Raw genomic sequence first — 21,899 nt, forward strand, 5'->3', positions numbered from 1 at the left:
GAGCGCTGCGATTATGCCACGCCCCAAACGGGGAGGGGACACCTCTGTCATACAGTCACGTGAAGGCAGTCAGCATTGGAAATGTCTAGGATGAGCTTCATAAACATGGCCGGTTAGCTCAGTTGGTTAGAGCGTGGTGCTAATAACGCCAAGGTCGCGGGTTCGATCCCCGTACGGGCCATTGTGTTTTTTTTATATTTTGTATCTCATATTATCTATAATCGTTTAGTATAGGCTGTGTAATATCACTGATTCCAATTGGGAACTTTTATTTGTTTCCTATACTAATTTGTTCTGAACATTCTATCACCATGGAAACCAAAAAAGTCTGCTGGTTACAGAGTCCGGTGTGTTTCTGGACATTGCTCTGTGAGGATTGCCCAACCAGTACAAGTAAATATTGTTACTGGGAGCGATTCTATCAATGAAATCAATGGGAGATTTAAAGTGAATGTACCATCAGGTGGAGCGGTCATTTATTTTTTAAAGCAAGTAGAGCCTGACTCCTGCTATCAGTCAGCGGAGGAGTGAAGCTCATGCCTGTGCGCTTCCATTGGCTATAACTCCTCATTGCTGCAGGTCTGAGACCCGATGTAATCTTAACTTTTGACTAGTGATGAGCAAATAGTGAGATATTCGAATATTCGATATACGTACTAATATCCCACGAATATTCGATCCCATTAAAGTCTATGGGCACAAGTATTCGATTAGTGAAAAACATCTATTCGACCATTTAAAGGTTGAAACCGGAAGCTGGGGGATTTGAACGCTTATTGAATATTTATTGAATATTCGCGGGATATTCGTACGAATATCGAATATTCGAATATCTCACTATTCGATCGAATATCTATTCGATCTAACAGTATTCGCTCATCACTACATATCCGCAGCGGAATTTTCATTCCACTGCGGATACTGTATGTAAGCTGGCCCCTTTACCCCCGCAGCCCCCGGCCCGGAGCATACATTACCCGCCACAGCTGTGTTAATGCTCCCGAATCCCCATCAGCCAATCAGTGCTGCCGTGCCTCACACACAGCCGCGGTGCCGGGCAGGTAATATATGCTCCTGGCAGCACGCGGTGGGGGGTTAAAGGGGCCGGCTTACATATCCACAGTGGAATGAAAATTCTGCTGCGGATATGTAACCCCATAGACCTTTACACTACCAGGATCCGCAGCGGATTTTGCTTCAAACTCACTGCGTGAAATCCGCTGCAGATCTGGTATGTGTGAAGCTACCTTAAAGGGTACCTTTTGTTTAAAGAAACTTCTGACGTATGGGGACATGTCAGAGGTTTGTATCGCTGGGCTCCTGGTGCTGAGACCCCCGCCAATCGCTAGAACAACACGATCTCCACTCTAAGGGCCCATTTACACAGAAAGATTATCTGACAGATTATCTGCCAAAGATTTGAAGCCAAAACCAGGAACAGACTATAAACAGAGATCAGGTCATAAAGGAAACACTGAGATTTCTCCTCTTTTCAAATCCATTCCTGGCTTTGGCTTCAAATCTTTGGCAGATAATCTGTCAGATAATCTTTCTGTGTAAATGGACCCTAATTTCTAAAGTAGCACTAGACAGAATTACAATTGGAGCATATAAAAATTCCGGTAGATGTAATTGCCGGTAATTGCATAGACTCCATTATAATTCCTACACCTACAATTATCATACAGAGAATACATTTCCAATTTCATATATCACTAGGGTGGAGACCGTACTAAATTCCCCAACACCTGTATGTCCCACCCACTAAATGATACATCAATTCAATCTTTATTCATGATTATCCAATTAAAAACATACCCCATACCCCCCAAAATACCCCATAAAACAGTGATAGTTTGGGGGTCACTGTGTGCATGTATACAATATATACATATAGTGCAAAAAGAAATAGTATACAGACATGAATGATATAGGGTTACTGGGTATGTAATGCCTGTAATTCCATCCACCACTGCTTTAGCGGAGATGATGGGGCAGAGCGGGTGCTGCTGAGCGCGTCTGCCCTATTCTAGCGATTAGCGGGGGTCTCAGCACCCAAACCCCCACCGATACACCTCTGACATGTCGCTATGACGTGTCAGAAGTGATAGGTACCCTTTGAAGCCCCCACTCCCATTGACTTGAACGAGAGATAGAAAACTGGGTGAAAAAAAATGAAATTAAGTTCCTATTAAAATCAATGGCGGCAGCTCAGCAGCTTATTGCGGTTGTGTGCATGCCCTAACATGCAAGCCTAGTTGCCCACAAATTCAGCCCCAGTGTCCCAGCTCCAGCACAGGCCTCCTGCACAATTGTGACCAGGGAACCTGGGAAAGAGGAAAACTCTCCGTCTTTCCATCTATGATCTGTTCCTGGCTTTGTACTCTGCAATTAAAACCCTGAATATGTGAACACGCCCTAAGTATTCTCTTTCAGAGGTGGAAGGGTCTTTATCATGTAACCCTATACCATCAGCCTCTGCATGCACTGACTGGTCACATGATGCAGCCCTATCAGTCACATGACACAGTGACATCATCACATACTGCAGCCGGCAGCATGGAGGAGGCAGGGGAAGCAGTGCAGACCGAGGGTATCCAAGTGCTGCTGAGTGACCAGAGCGGAGACAGCGCCCCCCACTGCTTACACGGTGAGACGGGAATCATCTGCTCTATAGGTCTCCTCTATAACAAAGCATTGCCGTATACTCACATGTGTATATATATATATATATATATATATATATATATATATATATATATATATATAATCACAATATCCTCTGTCCTCAGATGTAATGTAAAATGTGACAGCGTATAATGGAGAACAACTTATAGTAATAGATCTGTGTGACATAAAGTAGACATCTTGGCAGCAGAAAGTTTTCTCAAACTCACGGTAGTAAGGTAATATGTTACAGACAGCAGGAAAGGGGCTGATAACAGGGAGCAAGAGATCTGCTGAACAGGGACAACCTCGGCTTAAAGTGTGTATATAGTGTCCATCCATGCTGCCTATATGAGAGGTGTTTGGTTATCCAGCAGGTTAGGATCTTATACCGCTGCTGACCCTAGGCCAGAGAAAATAAATTGTTGTCAAATTACTTCTATTTAAAAATCTCAAATCTTTCAGCACTTATAATTTGCTGTATGTCCTGCAGGAAGTGGTGTATTCTTTCCAGTCTGACACAGTGCTCTCTGCTGCCACCTCAGTCCATGTCAGGAACTGTCGAGAGCAGGAGAGGTTTTCTATAAGGATTTGCTACTGCTCCGGACAGTTTCTGTCATTGTAGGAATAGTTGGCTGTATACTAAATGCATCTGTCATTTCACTCTCTGTATTCTTGTACTTCCGCAGGCCCAACACTATTATTTGTAAAGACATGTCAGGGGAAAGAGCAGGGAAGACGATTCTACGCCTGCTCCGCCTGTCGTGACAGGAAGGATTGTCGCTTTTTCCAGTGGGCAGATGAAAAGGTATATGTTACTTTATAACTTGTCCAGAGAGCTAGTAAAGGGGAAGCTGCTAACAATCCCTGAGATACAGTGATAACTGCGGCACTCTATTCTGAAGGGGAAGATTTAGGGTCCATTTACACAGAAAGATTATCTGCCAAAGATTTGAAGCCAAAGCCAGGGATGGATTTGGAAAGGGGAGAAATCTCAGGCTTTCCTTTATGACCTGATCTCTGTTTATAGTCTGTTTCTGGCTTTGGCTTCAAATCTTTGGCAGATAATCTGTCAGATAATCTTTGGGCGGGTTCAGACTACGGAATTCTCGCAGATAAATTTTGCGGAATTCCGTTGCCTGTACGTGCTCACGGCCACGCGCCTTTTAGCTGGCTCCATAGACACCATTCTGTGGGCCGGCTGATTCCGCGTTCCGCCTAAAGAATTGACGTGACAATTCTTTCTGCAGAAGGCGGAATCCGCCCGTGTACTGAATATGCTGCCGCGTACGGGTACGAGCGACAGAATAAACCGCGGGTTATACGCAGGAATTCCGTAGTGTGCACGCAACCTTCCTGTGTAAACGGACCCTAAGGACCTAGGATTACTGGGGTTGTGACAGCTAGAATCAATATTCTTAGAAAAGGTGATTAGTTTTAATAGTTAGAATACCCCACTGTCCCTGGGGTGGAGTAGGTGGGCATATTCTGGTAAGTAATGCCTCCAGCTACTTCTGACTGCCCACTTATTAAGAAAGCCTGGTCATCTGCCACTACTACCACTGTGACCATGCCAGTAACTTTTAGCTGCTATTGTGATCGCATCGTATGTGATTATTCAGCATTAACATTGAATGCAAAGTGACTGTCTAAAAGTGTTGACCCCTACATAAAAAATGTTGTTAAAGGGGTACTCGTGTGTGTGGGGAGGGGTGGGTCTTTCAAATCAACTGGTTCCAAAAAGTTATACAGATTTGTAATTTACTTCTATTTAAAAATCTCAAGTATACCAGTACTTATCAGCTGCTGGATGTCCTGCAGGAAGTTGTGTATTCTTTCCCGTCTGACACGCTGCCACCTCTCTTCATGTTTTATGCACAATAGTACCAATGGACAGCCAAATCTATAACATGGTCTCTGCCTCACAGAATTAATTAACCATAGTGTAACCTGTTTAAAAGCACTATAACAAAATAGCCCTTACACAATACAATTACACACTACAAGGTTATGATTTAAAAATGTTTAACAATTTTTATCAGCAAGATTATAAAATCTCCATTTAATAATACAGTGCAAAAGGATCCAGTATTAAAGACAACCACTAGCCACAGTAGCTATATCTTATATTCACTTAGAAATGGTCTCAGTAAGCATATAAATCAGATTGACCTAAATCATGCAGTGGCCTCCTAGGTCTATGTACAACCAAACTTGCTAAAAGCCTATATTATAACGTATGCTTATCCATATTAGCGTGTGGCGTCCGTAAAATGTTGTTAAAGGGGTACTCGTGTGTGTGTGGGTGGGGGGGTCTTTAAAGTGACTCTGTACCCACAATCTGACCCCCCCCCCCCAAACCGCTTGTACCTTCGGATAGCTGCTTTTAATCCAAGATCTGTCCTGGGGTCCGTTCGGTAGGTGATGCAGTTATTGTCCTAAAAAACAACTTTTAAACTGGCAGCCCCGTGCCCAACGGCAGTGGCTTAGAATGTGTATGCATTAGGCTGGCACAACCTCTCCGTACCTCCTCATCATTAGGAATGCTCCAGGCAGATTGTCTCCTATTCATCAGCTGTGTGAATACTGAACATGGGCTGGATCATTAAGGCACCTGTGCAATGTTTAGCATGGAGAAAATGTTCTAGTGGCATTCCTAATGATGAAGAGGGTGAGGAGGAGGGACGGAGGGGGTGTGCCAGCCTACTGCATACACAATCTAGGCCACGGCCGTTGGGCACGGGGCTGCAAGTTTAAAAGTTGTTTTTTTAGGACAATAACTACATCACCTGCTGACTGGACCCCAGGACAGATCTTGGATTAAAAGCAGCTACCCGAAGGTACAAGCGGTTTGGGGGGGGGGGGGGGGGTTAGATTGTGGGTACCGAGTCACTTTAAAATCAACTGGTTCCAAAAAGTTATAAAGATTTGTAATTTACTTCTATTTAAAAATCTTAAGTTTACCAGTACTTATCAGCTGCTGTATTTCCTGCAGGAAGTGATGTATTCTTTCCAGTCTGACACAGTGCTCTCTGCTACCACCTCTGTTAATGACAGGAACTGTCCAGAGTGGGAGAGATTTTCTATGGGGATTTGCTACTACTCTGGACAGTTGCTGGCATGGACAGAGGGGGCAGCAGAGAGCGCTGTGTCAGACAGAACATACCACTTCCTGCATCTGATAAGTGCTGGAAGACTTGAGATTTTTAAATAGAAGTAAATTACAAATCTGTACAACATTGTGACACCAATTGGTCTGATTGCTGGATAACCCCTTTAATGCTCTTATTCAACCTAGCTGGTTCAGTGGCAGTCTGCCCCAGGGGTGTCAATCCATGTAGTCTAGGAAAGCTGGTATTACACATAGGAGCTATGATAATGGTCATACTGGCTATAACTTAGCTTTCTGAAAATCCCATAAGACATCACTAAAGGCCCATTTACACAGGGTGACGGGGACATGAGAAAGAGAGCTGATCTCTCTGGTCGGAGAGGCAGAACTGCACCTATATAAATGTATATGGTATATTTTATGTGTCTGCCAGATACAGATATACATAAATAGCTTTAACATCATTTTATCTGTATGAAAATATTAACAGGTCTCACAAGTCCGACTTCTAGCAAGAGAGGAGTATAACCGCAGCTGTCAGCCCCCTATGACCCATCAGCAGTATATGACAAGGTACAGAGAAGACTCCAGTGCTAAGAAACAACAGTGTCAATAGTCTGGATACTATAATTTTCTTGAAATACAAATTTGCACTGTAATATATGTATATGATTTAAACCTCTGCAACAGGTTTCAAGAATTCATTGCACTCCCACTAGCTAAAAGGAAGTTTTGCAGAGAGTGCCAGCTGCTGTTACTGGAGGGGGACTGGCAGGAGCACTCGGGGCACCATCTTCTCGGTGATGTCTCTGTATCTCATATGAAGAGACCCAGTCAGCTGCTGCATCCGCTGGAGAACAAGAAGAGCAATGCCCAGTACCTCTTTACAGATAGGAGCTGCACGTTCTTTCTGGACACTATTACCAGGCTGGGCTTTACCCGGGTGCTGTGTGTGGGAACCCCCAGGTATGTCCGCTCACTGCCGCAGCTTTGGGGAAGATACTTTTTTGCTTGTCTGCTGGTGGGTTACCTATACGATTATAACATATAAGACTGTGATTACCATTAATGCGGTGATACCACTGGCAATGTTTGGTCCATGAATAGATGTATAGACATTTCCCCCGTTTGCCAGGTATCAGTCACAGCCTGTCTGACATATTGAGCACTGTCTCTGTTATTTTTCAGATTACATGAATGGATAAAATCCAAGACCCTAAAAGACTCAAAATCCAAGGTGAAGAGTCTCTTGTTAGACATTGACTTCAGGTAAAGAACAAGTGCTCATGTCCCTAGAAAGATGGACTTCCTGCTGGATCTCTATTGCACAAACCTACTGTTAAAGCATTACTGCCATTTGCAGTCATTTTTGATATATCCTCAGACATGTGAAAATTCTAATCGCACTTGGTTTCATGCCTAAGACGAGCTGGGATCTCAACATAAACCAGAAGGAAGTGCGTGGCAGTGCACTTCACTCCCCTGTTAGCAGAACATATGGCTCTATAGACACTAATGAAGTGAGTCCCATTTGATTGACAGCAGGGGAGAGACACTCTCTGCCATGCACTTCCCCAGCTCTATCTTAGGATTGTAGTGGGCTCAGGAGGGAGATTCGGTATGATCAGCAACTTTTGAAATGTCAAATATGACTGTAAATGACAGTAACGCTTTAAACTACAAAGCAGTTTATATTTTCTTGTTTTTCCTCTACTTTCAGGTATTCTCAGTTCTACAGCCAGGATGAATTTTGTCATTATAACATGTTTAACCATTATTTTTTTGGTGGAGAGGTAAATATTTTACATACAGAATTTTCCCATAGTATCTACAATCTAAATAACTGTATCAGCTTGCCTTACACTCCAAATCCAGCACCGTACTCACCATCGTACGGTTTTATATATATATATATATATATATATATATATATATATATAATATATATATATATATATCTGTAAAATTATTTACACCCTAGTGTGTATATATATATATATATATATATATATATATATATATATATACATACACACACATATAAGCTAGGGTGTATATAATTTTACAGATAGAGCAAAGGAAGCGGCCAGTAGCAGCCGCAGGCTATATAGGTTTGCAGCATGTGAAGTTGAAGAAAATATGAGTACTGGTGTCCGGATGGGGATTTGTAATAGCAATAAAAAACTCCATTGATGTGAATAGGAGTCCCATAGAAATTGTCCCCTATTGATGACATAGATTTCTTACATGTGTATGTAAATAATGCCAGTTTTTGAAAGGTTGACTAACCCTGTGTGTGTCCTGCATTTGTTATAAACTAATACTACAGCTTATTCACCTTGACGCTATGTTCACACGCTGCAGATTTCCTACAGATCCCCCCCCCCCCCCCCCCCCCCCCCCCCCCAAACCACTTGTACCTTCGGATATTTGCTTTTAATCCAAGATCTGTCCTGGGGTCCGTTCGGCAGGTGATGCAGTTATTGTCCTAAAAAAACTTTTAAACTTGCAGCACTGTGTCATACTGCCGTGGCCTAGAGTATCTGTGCCTTAACCTTGCACCCCTCTGTCCCTCTTCCCCACCCTCTTCATCATTAGGAATGCCACCGGCAGAATATTTCATATTCCTCTTTAGTGAACACTGCACAGATGCCTTAACGATCCAGCCCATGTTCAGTATTCACACAGCTAATGAATAGGAGAATACCTGCCTGGGGCATTCCTAATGATGAGGAGGGACAGAGAGGTGGTTCCGGCCTAATGCATAGTCACTCTAGGCCACGCCAGTTTAGCACGGGGCTGCAAGTTTAAAAGTTGTTTTTTAGGACAATAACTGAATCACCTGCCAAACGCACCCCAGGACAGATCTTGGATTAAAAGCAGCTATCCGAAGGTACAAACAGTTTGGGGTGGGAAGATTGTGGGTTCAGAGTCACTTTAAATACATTGATTTCTTTTGTTGCAGAAACACATGGGTCTCTTATCCCGCCTTTTGTTGTAAATGAGCTTTATCATGTCCTGTGTCAGACAATGACCATGTATTTCAGGCCGCACAGACTATCTGTCAGAAGTATCTACAGGAAGACAATGGACAAGGAGTTATCATGGTGACTGATCCACCTTTTGGAGGTTTAGTGGAACCTCTGGCTTTTAGCTTTAGAAAAATTAGTGATATGTGGAGGACGACAGCAAATACAGGTAAGCCTCGGCAAACGGAAGAAACATATTGCTTTATTAGTTACAGTATAAAAAATGTCAAGGCATTTGGCTAGGTAAGGTCACAGTGTCTGGGACCCTACCATCGGCCATAGCAGAGGGCAGCTGGTGAAGTCTATTGTTGGTTTATATCATCTGTTTATTATCTGTTGTTGTTGTTGTTGTTGTTGTTATATATTTTCCATTTGCTTAATATTTCTACCTGCAACTTTCTTGTTAGAATAAACTTTTTGTATTGTATGTAATCCTGTGTTAGTTTTCACATAGAAGAAAGATCACATTCAGCATTATCTGGCAACAACCACACAACGTCTTTTTAAAATAACATTGTTTTAAAATAACAGCCGTCATTTGGCTGCAAAATGACCGCTGTCCACAAATAAAAACGTCCTTCAAGCGGCCAAAAAAAGACGTTTTGTGGTGGATTCTGGCTGACCAGCCTTATTATTGTAAACCACACATTTGTCAACTAGAGGGCATGCTGTGTTTGTTATTAAACTACTTGAGTTCTTTCACTGGCATTCGTTGGGTGTAACATACCGAATATGTATTCTATGAGAACCTCAGCCGCAGTGGTTATACATATTAGACACTTTCAGACTAATATATATATAAACTATACTATACTATATATATACTATACTATATATAAACTATACTATACTATTTTAATATATATATATATATATATATATATATATATATATATAATATAAAATATATCTTAGTATGCTGTCTGATTTGCGTAGGCTAGGGCCACAAAGTGTTTTTGCTGTTTGCTTAATGTATCCTTTTAAAGGAAAAAAATGGATGATAAAAATGAAATTGTATACTGTCCTGCTGCATCAGTTTTTCATTGACTTAAGGGCCTTTTACACTGGACAATTATCGGCAAGGAGCATTGCTAAAAACGTTTCTTGGACCAATAATCTGCCTATATAATGGTGTATAAACAGATTTATCTGATGGATTTTTGAAGCCAAAGCCAGGAATGGATGCAAGAAGAGGAGAAAACTCAGTCTTTCCTTTATGAACTATTCTCTGTTTATAGTCTGTTCCCGGCTTTGGCTTCAAAAATCTGTCAGATAAATCTCCTGCCTGATAGCATCTATTGCGCTGCTTTAAAATTTACCACTATCGTAAGCAGATCTTCCTGTGTAAATAAGAGATGTGCAGCCAATGGCAAAGGGAAACTGACAGTGCGGATATGCATATATCTTGCTCTATGGCCTCTGCTGTATAAAGATACAGAACTTAGGCTAGGTTCACACTGGCGTTATTTTCTCCACCACAGTTCAATTTAGCTGTTCCATTTTTAAAGTACATAAATAGAATCTGATGTATCTGTTCATTTCTATGTATTTTTATTGTGCTCCGTTTGCATGTATTCTGTCAGTGTTCTGTTTTAAAAAAACAAAAACGTAATAGTCAATGAGGACGGATCCTAACAGAAGGTATTTCCGTTTACATCCATTTGCAAATTTTTTTTTTATATGATTTTACACAAAACACAAATAGCATTATTACGAAAAAAAAGGAAGCAAGTCACCTCTCTCACCAATTCTGCCACAAACGTTGGAAACGTGACTTTCCCCTCACCCCCCTTCTTGAGAACCAAACCCTTTCATACTGATGTACTTGATTAACAAGATTCTGCCACTCATTAAATGCCGGGGGTCATGGGGCCAACCAATTCCTTAGGATAACTAATCTAGCATAGAACAAACATTTGGTAATCAACTTGCTGATATTCTCATCTTCCACACTGACTATGTTCCCTAGTACGACTGTCAGAGGGGAACGTGGGATGGTACAGTTAAATTTAGTCTCAAGAAATTGAAAAATCCGCTACCAAAAACTGCTCAAAGAGCAACCCCCCAAAACATATGACCAAGATCAGCCTGGTCCCTGCTACATCTTATCCTTTACTCCCATCCGAGATAGCAGAAGTGGAGAATAATAGCATCTATGGATGATGAACCAGCTTGTGCCCCTCAGAAAGTGAAACCTTACGACTCTTTCTGTCATCTTTATCAATAACGACTACTACCCTGTATGCTTCTTAACTTGAAATACCATCAATAAAACATCTTTAAAAAAAAAGAAAGAAAGTGAAACCTTATTTATGTTGCTAATAATATATAGCCATACCTCATTGCTTACAGGGCCCAGCTCATTCTCCTATCGGGACCGACTGGTAGACCTGTTACCTTGTGGTTTGTTTAGAATAATATACCTATGAATAAATCATAAACTTTTTTTTGTGGACCCCATACCTTGTAGTATTTGTAATACCTTATTCTTTGTGGGCCTAAAAAAATCTTTAGTGACAGTGCAGCTGGCTGCATGGGCGAGCTGTAAATAGAAAAAAAAAAGATTCCTATTAAGTGTGAGGTCCCGACTGAGACCCTCAAATTGGCAAATTTCCCCATTATGAAACAATTGTGTCACGTACAGAAGTTTTCTATTGATCCAAAATTGCTTAAGGAGTATTTTCCCAAATTCGGGGTTGTTTACATTTTCCCAAATTGGAGTGCAACCCAAATACCCCTTGTCTGATCCTCGCCTTTTTACTTCCTTCCACACCCTTTTTACTAGATGACAAAGTGTAAGGTCGGAGCCCACTGATCCCAATCTACCTGACTCCAGTAACCCAAACAAATCCTCAAATTTAAAACGATGAACCCAGTGATTGAAGAAGGGATCGTCCTGATAACTGAAGCAAACTGATGTAAAAAAAGCCTTTTTTTTAAGCCAAAATGCAAACAGTCCATTAAAAAAAAGAACATTTTGCAGTCCGTTTGCATCAGTCTGCTCATCAGTTTATGCTTATCTGTTCAATTAATAAAGACGGATCCGTTAGCAAATAGGAAAAACGCTAGTGTGAACCTAGCCTTAGCCTTACACATAAAGAAGATATAAAGAACTGTGTGGTCCAGACAGCCCCATCCCTGACTGCTGGTCTCCAGTAACAGCAGTGTGAGACAGTCCCCAAATCTGTGCCTTCCCCAGCATAGGATAATGTATAATATTTTTTATTCATATTAGGCTATGGAGGGAGGTAGCCTCCTGTAGGAGAGTTTCTCTAGTTCTGCAGGTGATCTCACAGTTTATAAGGACACTAAACATTGAAGTCTATTTGTTTCAGATGATTCTCCACAGCTGCCCATGTTTTGGATCTTCCCCTACTTCTTTGAGACTCGTATACTTCAGTGTTTTCCTGATTTCTGCATGTTAGATTATCAGGTAAGTGTTTGCCTAGGACCTGGGGAGGTCAGTCCGGCCTCTCAGGGAGATGTAAGCTGCAGCCATCATCATATCCCTTCAATAACAAAAGGATCAGGCAGTATAAATCCATCACGACCGACCCTTCTTTCCGCTGACACCATCTGACATTGAAGAGTTTGGAGGTCCCCATACACCTCATACTGTCAGCTGGCTTTAGTATATTGTATAAGGCAGCCTTTTTATAGCAAGTCTGCAGCCGGCCTTCAGAAATCACATCAATCACATTTTGCACAGTTGTGAAGATGATCCCGATTTATCAAGTTCCGATTTTGTAGGAGTGTGTTCTGACACAGACAGAAGGGGCAGCAGAGAGTTCATGTTGGGGTTCTCTGCATTAGAGGGAGTATGATAGCACAAAGCTCCCAAACGTTTTTTTTTTTATAAAAATAAACTTGTACATTTAGTTCAACAATAATTTTTTTTCACCTTTAAATGGAGAATGCCATCATATCCATTCATCCTTCCTTCTCATTCTAATACATATCTTTATTGTGCAGATTATAATAGAAGACATTTGTATATATCATTCCAGGTAGATTATGATAACCACACCCAGTATAAGCATGGGAAGACTGGGAGAAAGCAGTCACCTGTCCGCATTTTTACCAATATTTCCCCAAAAAGCATTGTCCTTCCAGCTGGCGAAGGCTACAGGTACAGTATGCCGTGTACACAATATGCTGATTTCCTAATCCTGGATAACCCCATTTTAGTTGCTGGATTTTACAATTATCCAGTTGATCACAACTGGGCAAATCTTATCCAATTGCTTGTCAATTTTGATAATTTTTCTGAGGCCTTTGGAAATTAAAAGAAGCAAAGGTAGAATGTGATTTTTTTTCTAGAGGAAGCAGCCCAGCTTCCTTTGTGCCACTTAACTTTTTCCAAAAGTTGTCATCTAGCCCTGAAAACAGTGATATACATAGTAGTACAGAGTAGGCCTCATAGTTAATGCTGAGATGAGGCCGCCTGTGGTGCTGCTGCGTGTCATTGCACCCCAACATTCAGCTATTATTAGGAAGAAGCGTATCACAGGTTTAAAGGCTTTTGCTACCAAAATGAAGCAGCCTTGCAAATAATATTGGTTAAGTTATTGGTTACTGTATGCAGCTCCTGTAAAGAGTTATATGTTCTGTTTGTCTCCATGGTTACAGACTACAAGAAGTGTAGTCTGATTCTGCAGTCAAGTATTTCCTAACCTGTTGCTTTTCGGCTGTTGCAAAACTACAACAAACCCATTATCCCTTGATAGCTAGGGAATTATTTGAGTTGTAGTGTTACAGCAGCTTGTGTGCCACCAGTTGGGAAAACTCTACGATATGAATATGAAGGGAAGGATGCTAGATTTTGTCTTTGTGAACATTGTTACTTGTTAGGTGGGAGAGAGAGTGATTCTTCATAAATTTTTTTATATTGTCAACTATTATATTTCTTGACATTAATGTTATTTACCATCTAGATTCTGCTCCATCTGTAAGAGATATGTGTCTGCCGACAATAAACACTGTGACGTCTGCATGTCTTGTACCTCCAAGGTAATGGCTCATGGTTTTATTCCTATGTTTTTCTTCTATTTTCTGCTTTTTTGCTAATAGTCTGCTTGTACAAAGTATTGTGTATATTGTAAGTATTATCTTTTCTGGGGGACACGTGAGAGAGAGTATAAAGCTCTGGTTAAAGGGAAACCATCAGTAGGTTAGACAAATCTAACTTGCTGATATGTCCAAATCTAATCTAATATGCTGATAGCGCACAGTGTGCTCAATGCTATTTCTGTGCAGTTTATTGTTAATTTCCTTGGCTAGTAGGCCGGTTTGGTACACTGGGGGGTGATATTCATTAGAAGGGGTGGACTGGCTGGGGCAGATTGGTGCACTGGGGGTGGTAGTCCTGCCCCCAGTGCACTAAACCACCTTACTAGCCCATGGAATTTACTACAAACTGCATGGAAATGGTGCTGCGGATGAAGGTAAGAAACTTTCCTTCTTCCTCAGTGCCCTGAGGGCAAAAGGGACATAGCAGAAGGTTAAATACATATAACCTGCTGATAGTTTCCCTTCAAAAGGCTTAAAGTGGATGCTACCAACATGTTCTGTGGACTGCATTATATATTGCAGATGCTAAACTCTAAATAATGTGGGCACTTGTACTCAGAGAGAGCTATTTCTGATAGGACCGCCCACTGTACTCTGGACTGTGTTTAGAGTAAGCAGGAATAATTGCCCGTATTATGTTCTAACAAAACAATTTTTTTACTACTGTATGTTATATTATATCACAATATTGATCTGAGCAGTTAACTCTGTTTACGGATAGGACGTCATGTTTGAGTCCACTTAAAAGTGCTGTCCTGTGTCCATGTTTTATCAATATGCTAATGGTTGGTGTGAGAAAATGCCTTGTTAAGTAACAATATTTCATAGATCTAGATCCTGCATGAAAACTTAATAGGGCATCACTAATCCAAAATTTCTGCAAACTAAACAAGTAATCTGATTTAGATGCTCCTGAACAGCTTGTTGCATGATGATTATGAGTCAGAATATAAGGTGTTATTATTTCCTTATAGGACGGCAGAGCGTGGAAACACTGTCCATTGTGTAATAAATGTGTCAAGCCATGTAAGTACCAACCTGGTATTTCCTCCACATCAATATACATAACCAGCATCATTCAATGGGTTTATATTATATGTTAGCTATTGTTTCTTTATAGTATTTATAATACATTTCCTTAAAGATCATATTAGGTGTTCTTATTAAAACATGAAGCCATTGGGTGGAACCTGGAGTGAGGCCCAGTGAGCCATATGCAAATACTAAAGATAGAAAACCTCAAATGAGTTCTAGTGAGATTACTCATCTATGGCATCAAAATAAATGCTTACACCCCTTACATATGGATATAGGTGGCATTCACAATTGCATCTGCAGATTATTTTTTTTTAAGGGAACAGATTTCCTATAACTTGCAAGCCAAGCACTTTGTGAGCCTGGAGTGGTAAGTGTCTTCCCTTACTTTGCCGCCATTGGTTGACAATTGTCTCTTTATTACTACCAAACGGGAGAGAGATGTCAACCAAGAGCTGGAGGATATAAGAAGTGGCAATGTTAAAGCAACAGCAAAAAGTTTACTGAGCATCTCCCATCTAAAGAATTTCCCTCCATGCTGACAAGCTTTCATTAAACCCTGGGGGGGAAATACAGTAGGTCCGGATGCATACATACTGTATATGCACATAGTGGAGGATTGGGCCATGGTGTACATGGTGAGATAATGGAAGATGGGGGCATGGTGTACATGGTGAGATAATGGAAGATGGGGGCATGGTGTACATGGTGAGATAATGGAAGATGGGGGCATGGTGTACATGGTGAGATAATGGAAGATGGGGGCATGGTGTACATGGTGAGATAATGGAAGATGGGGGCATGGTGTACATGGTGAGATAATGGAAGATGGGGGCATGGTGTACATGGTGAGATAATGGAAGATGGGGGCATGGTGTACATGGTGAGATAATGGAAGATGGGGGCATGGTGTACATGGTGAGATAATGGAAGATGGGGGCATGGTGTACATGGTGAGATAATGGAAGATGGGGGCATGGTGTACATGGTGAGATAATGGAAGATGGGGGCATGGTGTACATGGTGAGATAATGGAAGATGGGGGCATGGTGTACATGGTGAGATAATGGAAGATGGGGGCATGGTGTACATGGTGAGATAATGGAAGATGGGGGCATGGTGTACATGGTGAGATAATGGAAGATGGGGACATGGTGTACATGGTGAGATAATGGAAGATGGGGACATGGTGTACATGGTGAGATAATGGAAGATGGGGGCATGGTGTACATGGTGAGATAATGGAAGATGGGGGCATGGTGTACATGGTGAGATAATGGAAGATGGGGGCATGGTGTACATGGTGAGATAATGGAAGATGGGGCGTGGTGTACATGGTGAGATAATGGAGGTAATGGAGGATGGGGGCATGGTGTACATGGTGAGATAATGGAAGATGGGGGCATGGTGTACATGGTGAGATAATGGAAGATGGAGGCGTGGTGTACATGGTGAGATAATGGAAGATGGGGGCATGGTGTACATGGTGAGATAATGGAAGATGGGGGCGTGGTGTACATGGTGAGATAATGGAAGATGGGGGCGTGGTGTACATGGTGAGATAATGGAGGATGGGGGCATGGTGTACATGGTGAGATAATGGAAGATGGGGGCGTGGTGTACATGGTGAGATAATGGAAGATGGGGGCATGGTGTACATGGTGAGATAATGGAAGATGGGGGCATGGTGTACATGGTGAGATAATGGAAGATGGGGGCATGGTGTACATGGTGAGATAATGGAAGATGGGGGCATGGTGTACATGGTGAGATAATGGAAGATGGGGGCATGGTGTACATGGTGAGATAATGGAAGATGGGGGCATGGTGTACATGGTGAGATAATGGAAGATGGGGCGTGGTGTACATGGTGAGATAATGGAGGATGGAACTAATGCTGCTGATGTTATCCTGTATAAATTGCATAAATAGCAGCATCAAATCTGCAACATAAATTTAGGCCTTGTACATCGCATACATGCGGCACTTAATAGACCAAATATGACTATGTTTGGTCTGTTTCATAAGTTTATATGCTTTGTTTGCAGGGCTCAACAGTGTAGCCCAGCGCTTCTCACCAGTAAGGTGCGGGTCACAGGTTGGTGAGGCACGGTAACAGGCTGTGACTGATGCCCGTCTGCCCGCTCTCCCACAAACTCGCCCGCACCGCCGGCTCACTGCCTCTATCTGTCCGCCGCGCCGTTCCTATGCATATTCATGTATGTACACTCTCAGGCTGACGGCTGAGCTTCCTGACCGGCCTGAGTGTGCATACATGTATATGCATAGGAACGGCACCGCGGATGTACGGAGGCGGTTAGCCGTCGGTGCGGGCTGGCGTGCAGGCGAGCGGGCAGACTGGCATCAGTCAGAGCCTGTTCCCGCACCTCACCAACCTGTGACCTGCCTGACAGCTGTGAGCTTCCTTGAGCTGAGGGGGGGGGGGATTTGTTAAGGGAGCCTATTTAAAGTGGAACAGGTAGCTTGAACCTCGGCCAGCAGCAAAGGTTAATCTTCCTGGTGGCCAAGTTTCAGGCTGTCTGTTCCACCTTAAATAGTCTACACACAGTCTACACACCTCACACATCCCTGCCCTATGCCCCCACATCTCTGCTCTTTGCTTCTTGCCCCCACATCCCTGCTCTCTGCCCCCTACATCCCTGCACTCTGCTCCCTGCCCCCACATCCCAGCTCTTTGCTTCTTGCCCCCACATCCCTGCTCTCTGCCCCCCACATCCCTGCACTCTGCTTCCTGCCCCTACATCCCTGCCCCCACACCCCTGCACTCTGCTTCCTGTCCCCACATCCCTGCACTCTTCTTCCTGCCCCCACATCCCTGATCTTTGCTTCTTGCCACCACATCCCTGCTCTCTGCCCCCTACATCCCTGTACTCTGCTTACTGCCCTCTGCCCCATATCCCTGCACTCTGCTTCCTGCCCTCTGCCCCACATCCCTGCCCTCTGCTTCCTGCCCCTACATCCCTGCCCCCACATCCCTGCCCTCTGCTTCCTGCCCCCACATCCCTGCACTCTGCTTCCTGCCCCCACATCCCTGCACTCTGCTTCCTGCCCCTACATCCCTGCCCCCACATCCCTGCCCTGTGCTCCCTGCCCCTACATCCCTGCACTCTGCTTCCTGCCCTCTGCCCCTACATCCCTGCACTCTGCTTCCTGCCCCTACATCCCTGCACTGTGCTTCCTGCCCCTACATCCATGCCCTCTGCTCCCTGCCCTTTGCCCCACACCCCTGCACTCTGCTTCCTGCCCCTACATCCCTGCCCTCTGCTCCCTGCCCTCTGCCCCACATCCCTGCACTCTGCTTCCTGCCCCTACATCCCTGCACTCTGCTTCCTGCTCTCTGCCCCACATCCCTGCCCTCTGCCCCTACATCCCTGCACTCTGCTTCCTGCCCCACATCCCTGCTCTCTGCTTCCTGCCCCTACATCCCTGCACTCTGCTTCCTGCCCCTACATCCCTGCACTCTGCTCCCTGCCCTCTGCCCCACATCCCTGCCCTCTGCTTCCTGCCCCCACATCCCTGCACTCTGCTTCCTGCCCCTACATCCCTGCACTCTGCTCCCTGCCCCCACATCCCTGCCCTCTGCTTCCTGCCCCTACATCCCTGCACTCTGCTTCCTGCCCCTACATCCCTGCACTCTGCTCCCTGCCCCCACATCCCTGCCCTCTGCTTCCTGCCCCTACATCCCTGCACTCTGCTTCCTGCCCCTACATCCCTGCACTCTGCTTCCTGCCCCTACATCCCTGCACTCTGCTTCCTGCCCCTACATCCCTGCACTCTGCTCCCTACCCCCACATCCCTGCCCTCTGCTCCCTGCCCCCACATCCCTGCCCTCTGCTTCCTGCCCCAACATCCCTGCACTCTGCTTCCTGCCCAACCATCCATGCACTCTGCTTCCTGCCCCTACATCCCTGCACTCTGCTTCCTGCCCCTACATCCCTGCACTCTGCTTCCTGCCCCTACATCCCTGCACTCTGCTTCCTGCCCTTACATCCCTGCCCTCTGCTTCCTGCCCTCACATCCCTGCACTCTGCTTCCTGCCCCTACATCCCTGCACTCTGCTTCCTGCCCCTACATCCCTGCCCTCTGCTCCCTGCCCCCACATCCCTGCCCTCTGCTTCCTGCCCCTACATCCCTGCACTTTGCTTCCTGCCCCTACATCCCTGCCCTCTGCTTCCTGCCCCCACATCCCTGCACTCTGCTTCCTGCCCCTACATCCTTGCACTCTGCTTCCTGCCCCTACATCCCTGCACTCTGCTTCCTGCCCTCTGCCCCACATCCCTGCCCTCTGCTTCCTGCCCCCACATGCCTGCACTCTGCTTCCTGCCCTCTGCCCCACATCCCTGCCCTCTGCTTCCTGCCCCCACATCCCTGCACTCTGCTTCCTGCCCTCTGCCCCACATCCCTGCCCTCTGCTTCCTGCCCCCACATCCCTGCACTCTGCTTCCTGCCCTCTGCCCCACATCCCTGCACTCTGCTTCCTGCCCTCTGCCCCACATCCCTGCACTCTGCTTCCTGCCCTCTGCCCCACATCCCTGCACTCTGCTTCCTGCCCTCTGCCCCACATCCCTGCCCTCTGATAATCTTTTAACTCTTTTTCACTTCTGGCTTCAACATCCACCAATAGTGAGGCCCGAGCAACACTGTAGTTTGGTTGGTGAGGCCCGAACTGAAAAAGTTTGAGAAGTCTAAACTTGTCAGTTATTCAAACCTATGATGGCAACAGGGCACTGAAATGTGACATGAATGGGACCATACTATATAGGATACCTTGTGCTATTGTTAACCTGCATTTTGTGTACTCAGCCCTTACCTCCACTTATACCTACACAAAGAATTCAGTACAAGGGTGCTTTATACCTCTGTGCAGACAATGTGTATGGGATCACTTCAGTGGGTCCATGTATCTACTGAATTGGCACGTTTGAGAACACGTCAGTAGAACAGTACATGGGTAAAATCAGTGGATTAAAGGGGTACTTCTGCTAAATTGTTTTTCTTTTAAATCAACTGGTGTCCAAAAGTTATGTAGATTTGGGTTCTACTTCTATTTAAAAATTTCTAGTCTTTCAGTACTTATTAGCTAGTGTATGTGGTGTATTCTTTCCAGTCTGACTACAGTGTCCTCTGTACATGACAGGAAAGGTTTTCTTTAAAAACTTGCTACGGTTTTGGACAGTTCCTGTCATGGACAGAGATGGCAGCAGAGAGCACTGTGTCAGACTGGAAAGAATACACCACTTCCTATAGGACATACAGCAGCTGGTAAGTATTGGAAGACTTGAGATTTTTAAATAGAAGTAAATTACAAATCTGCCTTAGTGTGACACTGTTTCTGTATGGGAGGGCTTGCGCGCCCTGCTCTCCGCGGCTGTCCGCTCACAGAGCCCTCCCATACAGAAACAGTGTCACACTAAGGCAGGCTGGATTCCGCAGCAGACAGTTCAAACGATTTTACTTAGTGTGAACTGGCCCTAGGGTAACACAATAAACACAACTGAGCAGAATCTTATTTATCACTGGCTTTATTTTACAGCATGGACTCATTGTTCCTCGTGTGGCCGTTGTGTTCTTGAAGACCATCACTGTGGTAATAGCACGGTGGTAGAAGGCTGTTTTCTGTGTGGAGACAAAGGTCATAAACGTAGCAGTTGTCCTCAACGTTTTGTCACCGGGGTCCACAAAAAGTGAGTTCGGAAAACTTTGTATGGAATGTGTCTCAAATTTGTTTTCTCTATTATATATACAAATTTGTTGTGTTGTAAATTGTGCAGGACATTTTGTGTTGTGTTGTATATTCAGAGCATAGTGTGTTGTGTATATTGTATATTATTCTTATAACTCTGTTTAATCCTTACAGAATGCAAAAGGGCAAAAGAAATCGAAAAGTAATCACAAAGAAAGGTTGGCATATTCCAGCCGCACGGAAGACTAATAGGAAACAGAAGCAGAAGAAACAGGCTTTCTGAGTGTACAGCATATTGCGGGGAAGCTAGGACATTGAACATTGTGTCTGGTCTGCCAATGTTGCATTATCCAGCAGGGGCAGCTGAGAAGATTGATATATAGTTTTTGGGCCAAGATTTTGCATAACTTGTCACATATGTGTTATTTGTGCTGATTCTGGACTGAGGAGTCCAGTGGGTGGTCCTACTCAGTGACTGACAGCTATCTGTATGCACATTCTGGACCACCCACTGGACTCCTAGGACTATAATGAGAAATACATAAAGTTATACGGATATCTGCTTTTCTCCTCCTGCTCTCTGCCATGCTAGCTGCTCAAACAGCATGTTTAATGTGTCCGGTTCCCTTTAACATCCAGCTGGCATTTGTCTAGTACAGGCTGCTGTCTTGTTCCTCTGTCTTTCAACATGTTTTCTTATATTTTCGTACATCTTTACAATAATTAAACCAACCCAGGTCTGTCCTGTGACTCAGCGTTATACTGAAGCAGTAAATATTTCAGTCATTTCATACATTTACATGTTCCAGCAAGTTGTTTACTGACTGTATATACTGTATTATAGGCCTATTCAGCTACATATACTCTCAGAGTTAATTAGTCTGTATATGTAGGTAACCAATAGCATAGATCAATACATCCTCCACTGTATGTTAGGAAAGGGTTTGGTTTTATACATTATTGGCTCACTTGTCAGATATTATATATCACATCATGCAAGGGCACCTTCACTCTGCTATGGAGTTCAACCAGTTTACATACAAAACAAGATTCTAAGTAATATGGATTTGTCCTTTAATGGACACCACAGATGGCAGTAGTAGTCACATCCTCCATGTGTTCACTTATTCATTTACCCTATTTAATTCATGCTCTCAGCCTGTCTGAACTAAAGACAATAAAAGGAGGGCACACTGAGATAGATGTCATACTACAGCAGACACACTAAGCGCAAAGAGCTGGCACTACTGTGTGAATACCGCTCTACACTGCACACAAAGTA

General features: G+C 43.9%; 1 protein-coding gene across 1 annotated transcript; it reads left to right on the forward strand.

The window, feature by feature from the left end:
• The first annotated feature begins 139 nt into the window (after positions 1-139).
• On the forward strand, positions 140-21,384 carry ZCCHC4 (zinc finger CCHC-type containing 4). Its single transcript, XM_069977487.1, has 14 exons — positions 140-171; positions 2,437-2,650; positions 3,357-3,475; positions 6,270-6,352; positions 6,470-6,745; positions 6,968-7,048; positions 7,500-7,572; positions 8,827-8,977; positions 12,144-12,241; positions 12,816-12,937; positions 13,743-13,818; positions 14,853-14,904; positions 20,468-20,618; positions 20,792-21,384. Exons 2-14 carry the CDS (start codon positions 2,500-2,502, stop codon positions 20,898-20,900), a joined length of 1,542 nt encoding a protein of 513 aa, XP_069833588.1. The 5' UTR covers positions 140-171; positions 2,437-2,499; the 3' UTR covers positions 20,901-21,384.
• Positions 21,385-21,899: the final 515 nt, after the last annotated feature.

This window comes from Dendropsophus ebraccatus, chromosome 7 (assembly GCF_027789765.1).
Source record: "Dendropsophus ebraccatus isolate aDenEbr1 chromosome 7, aDenEbr1.pat, whole genome shotgun sequence".
NCBI classification, from domain to species: Eukaryota; Metazoa; Chordata; class Amphibia; order Anura; family Hylidae; genus Dendropsophus; species Dendropsophus ebraccatus.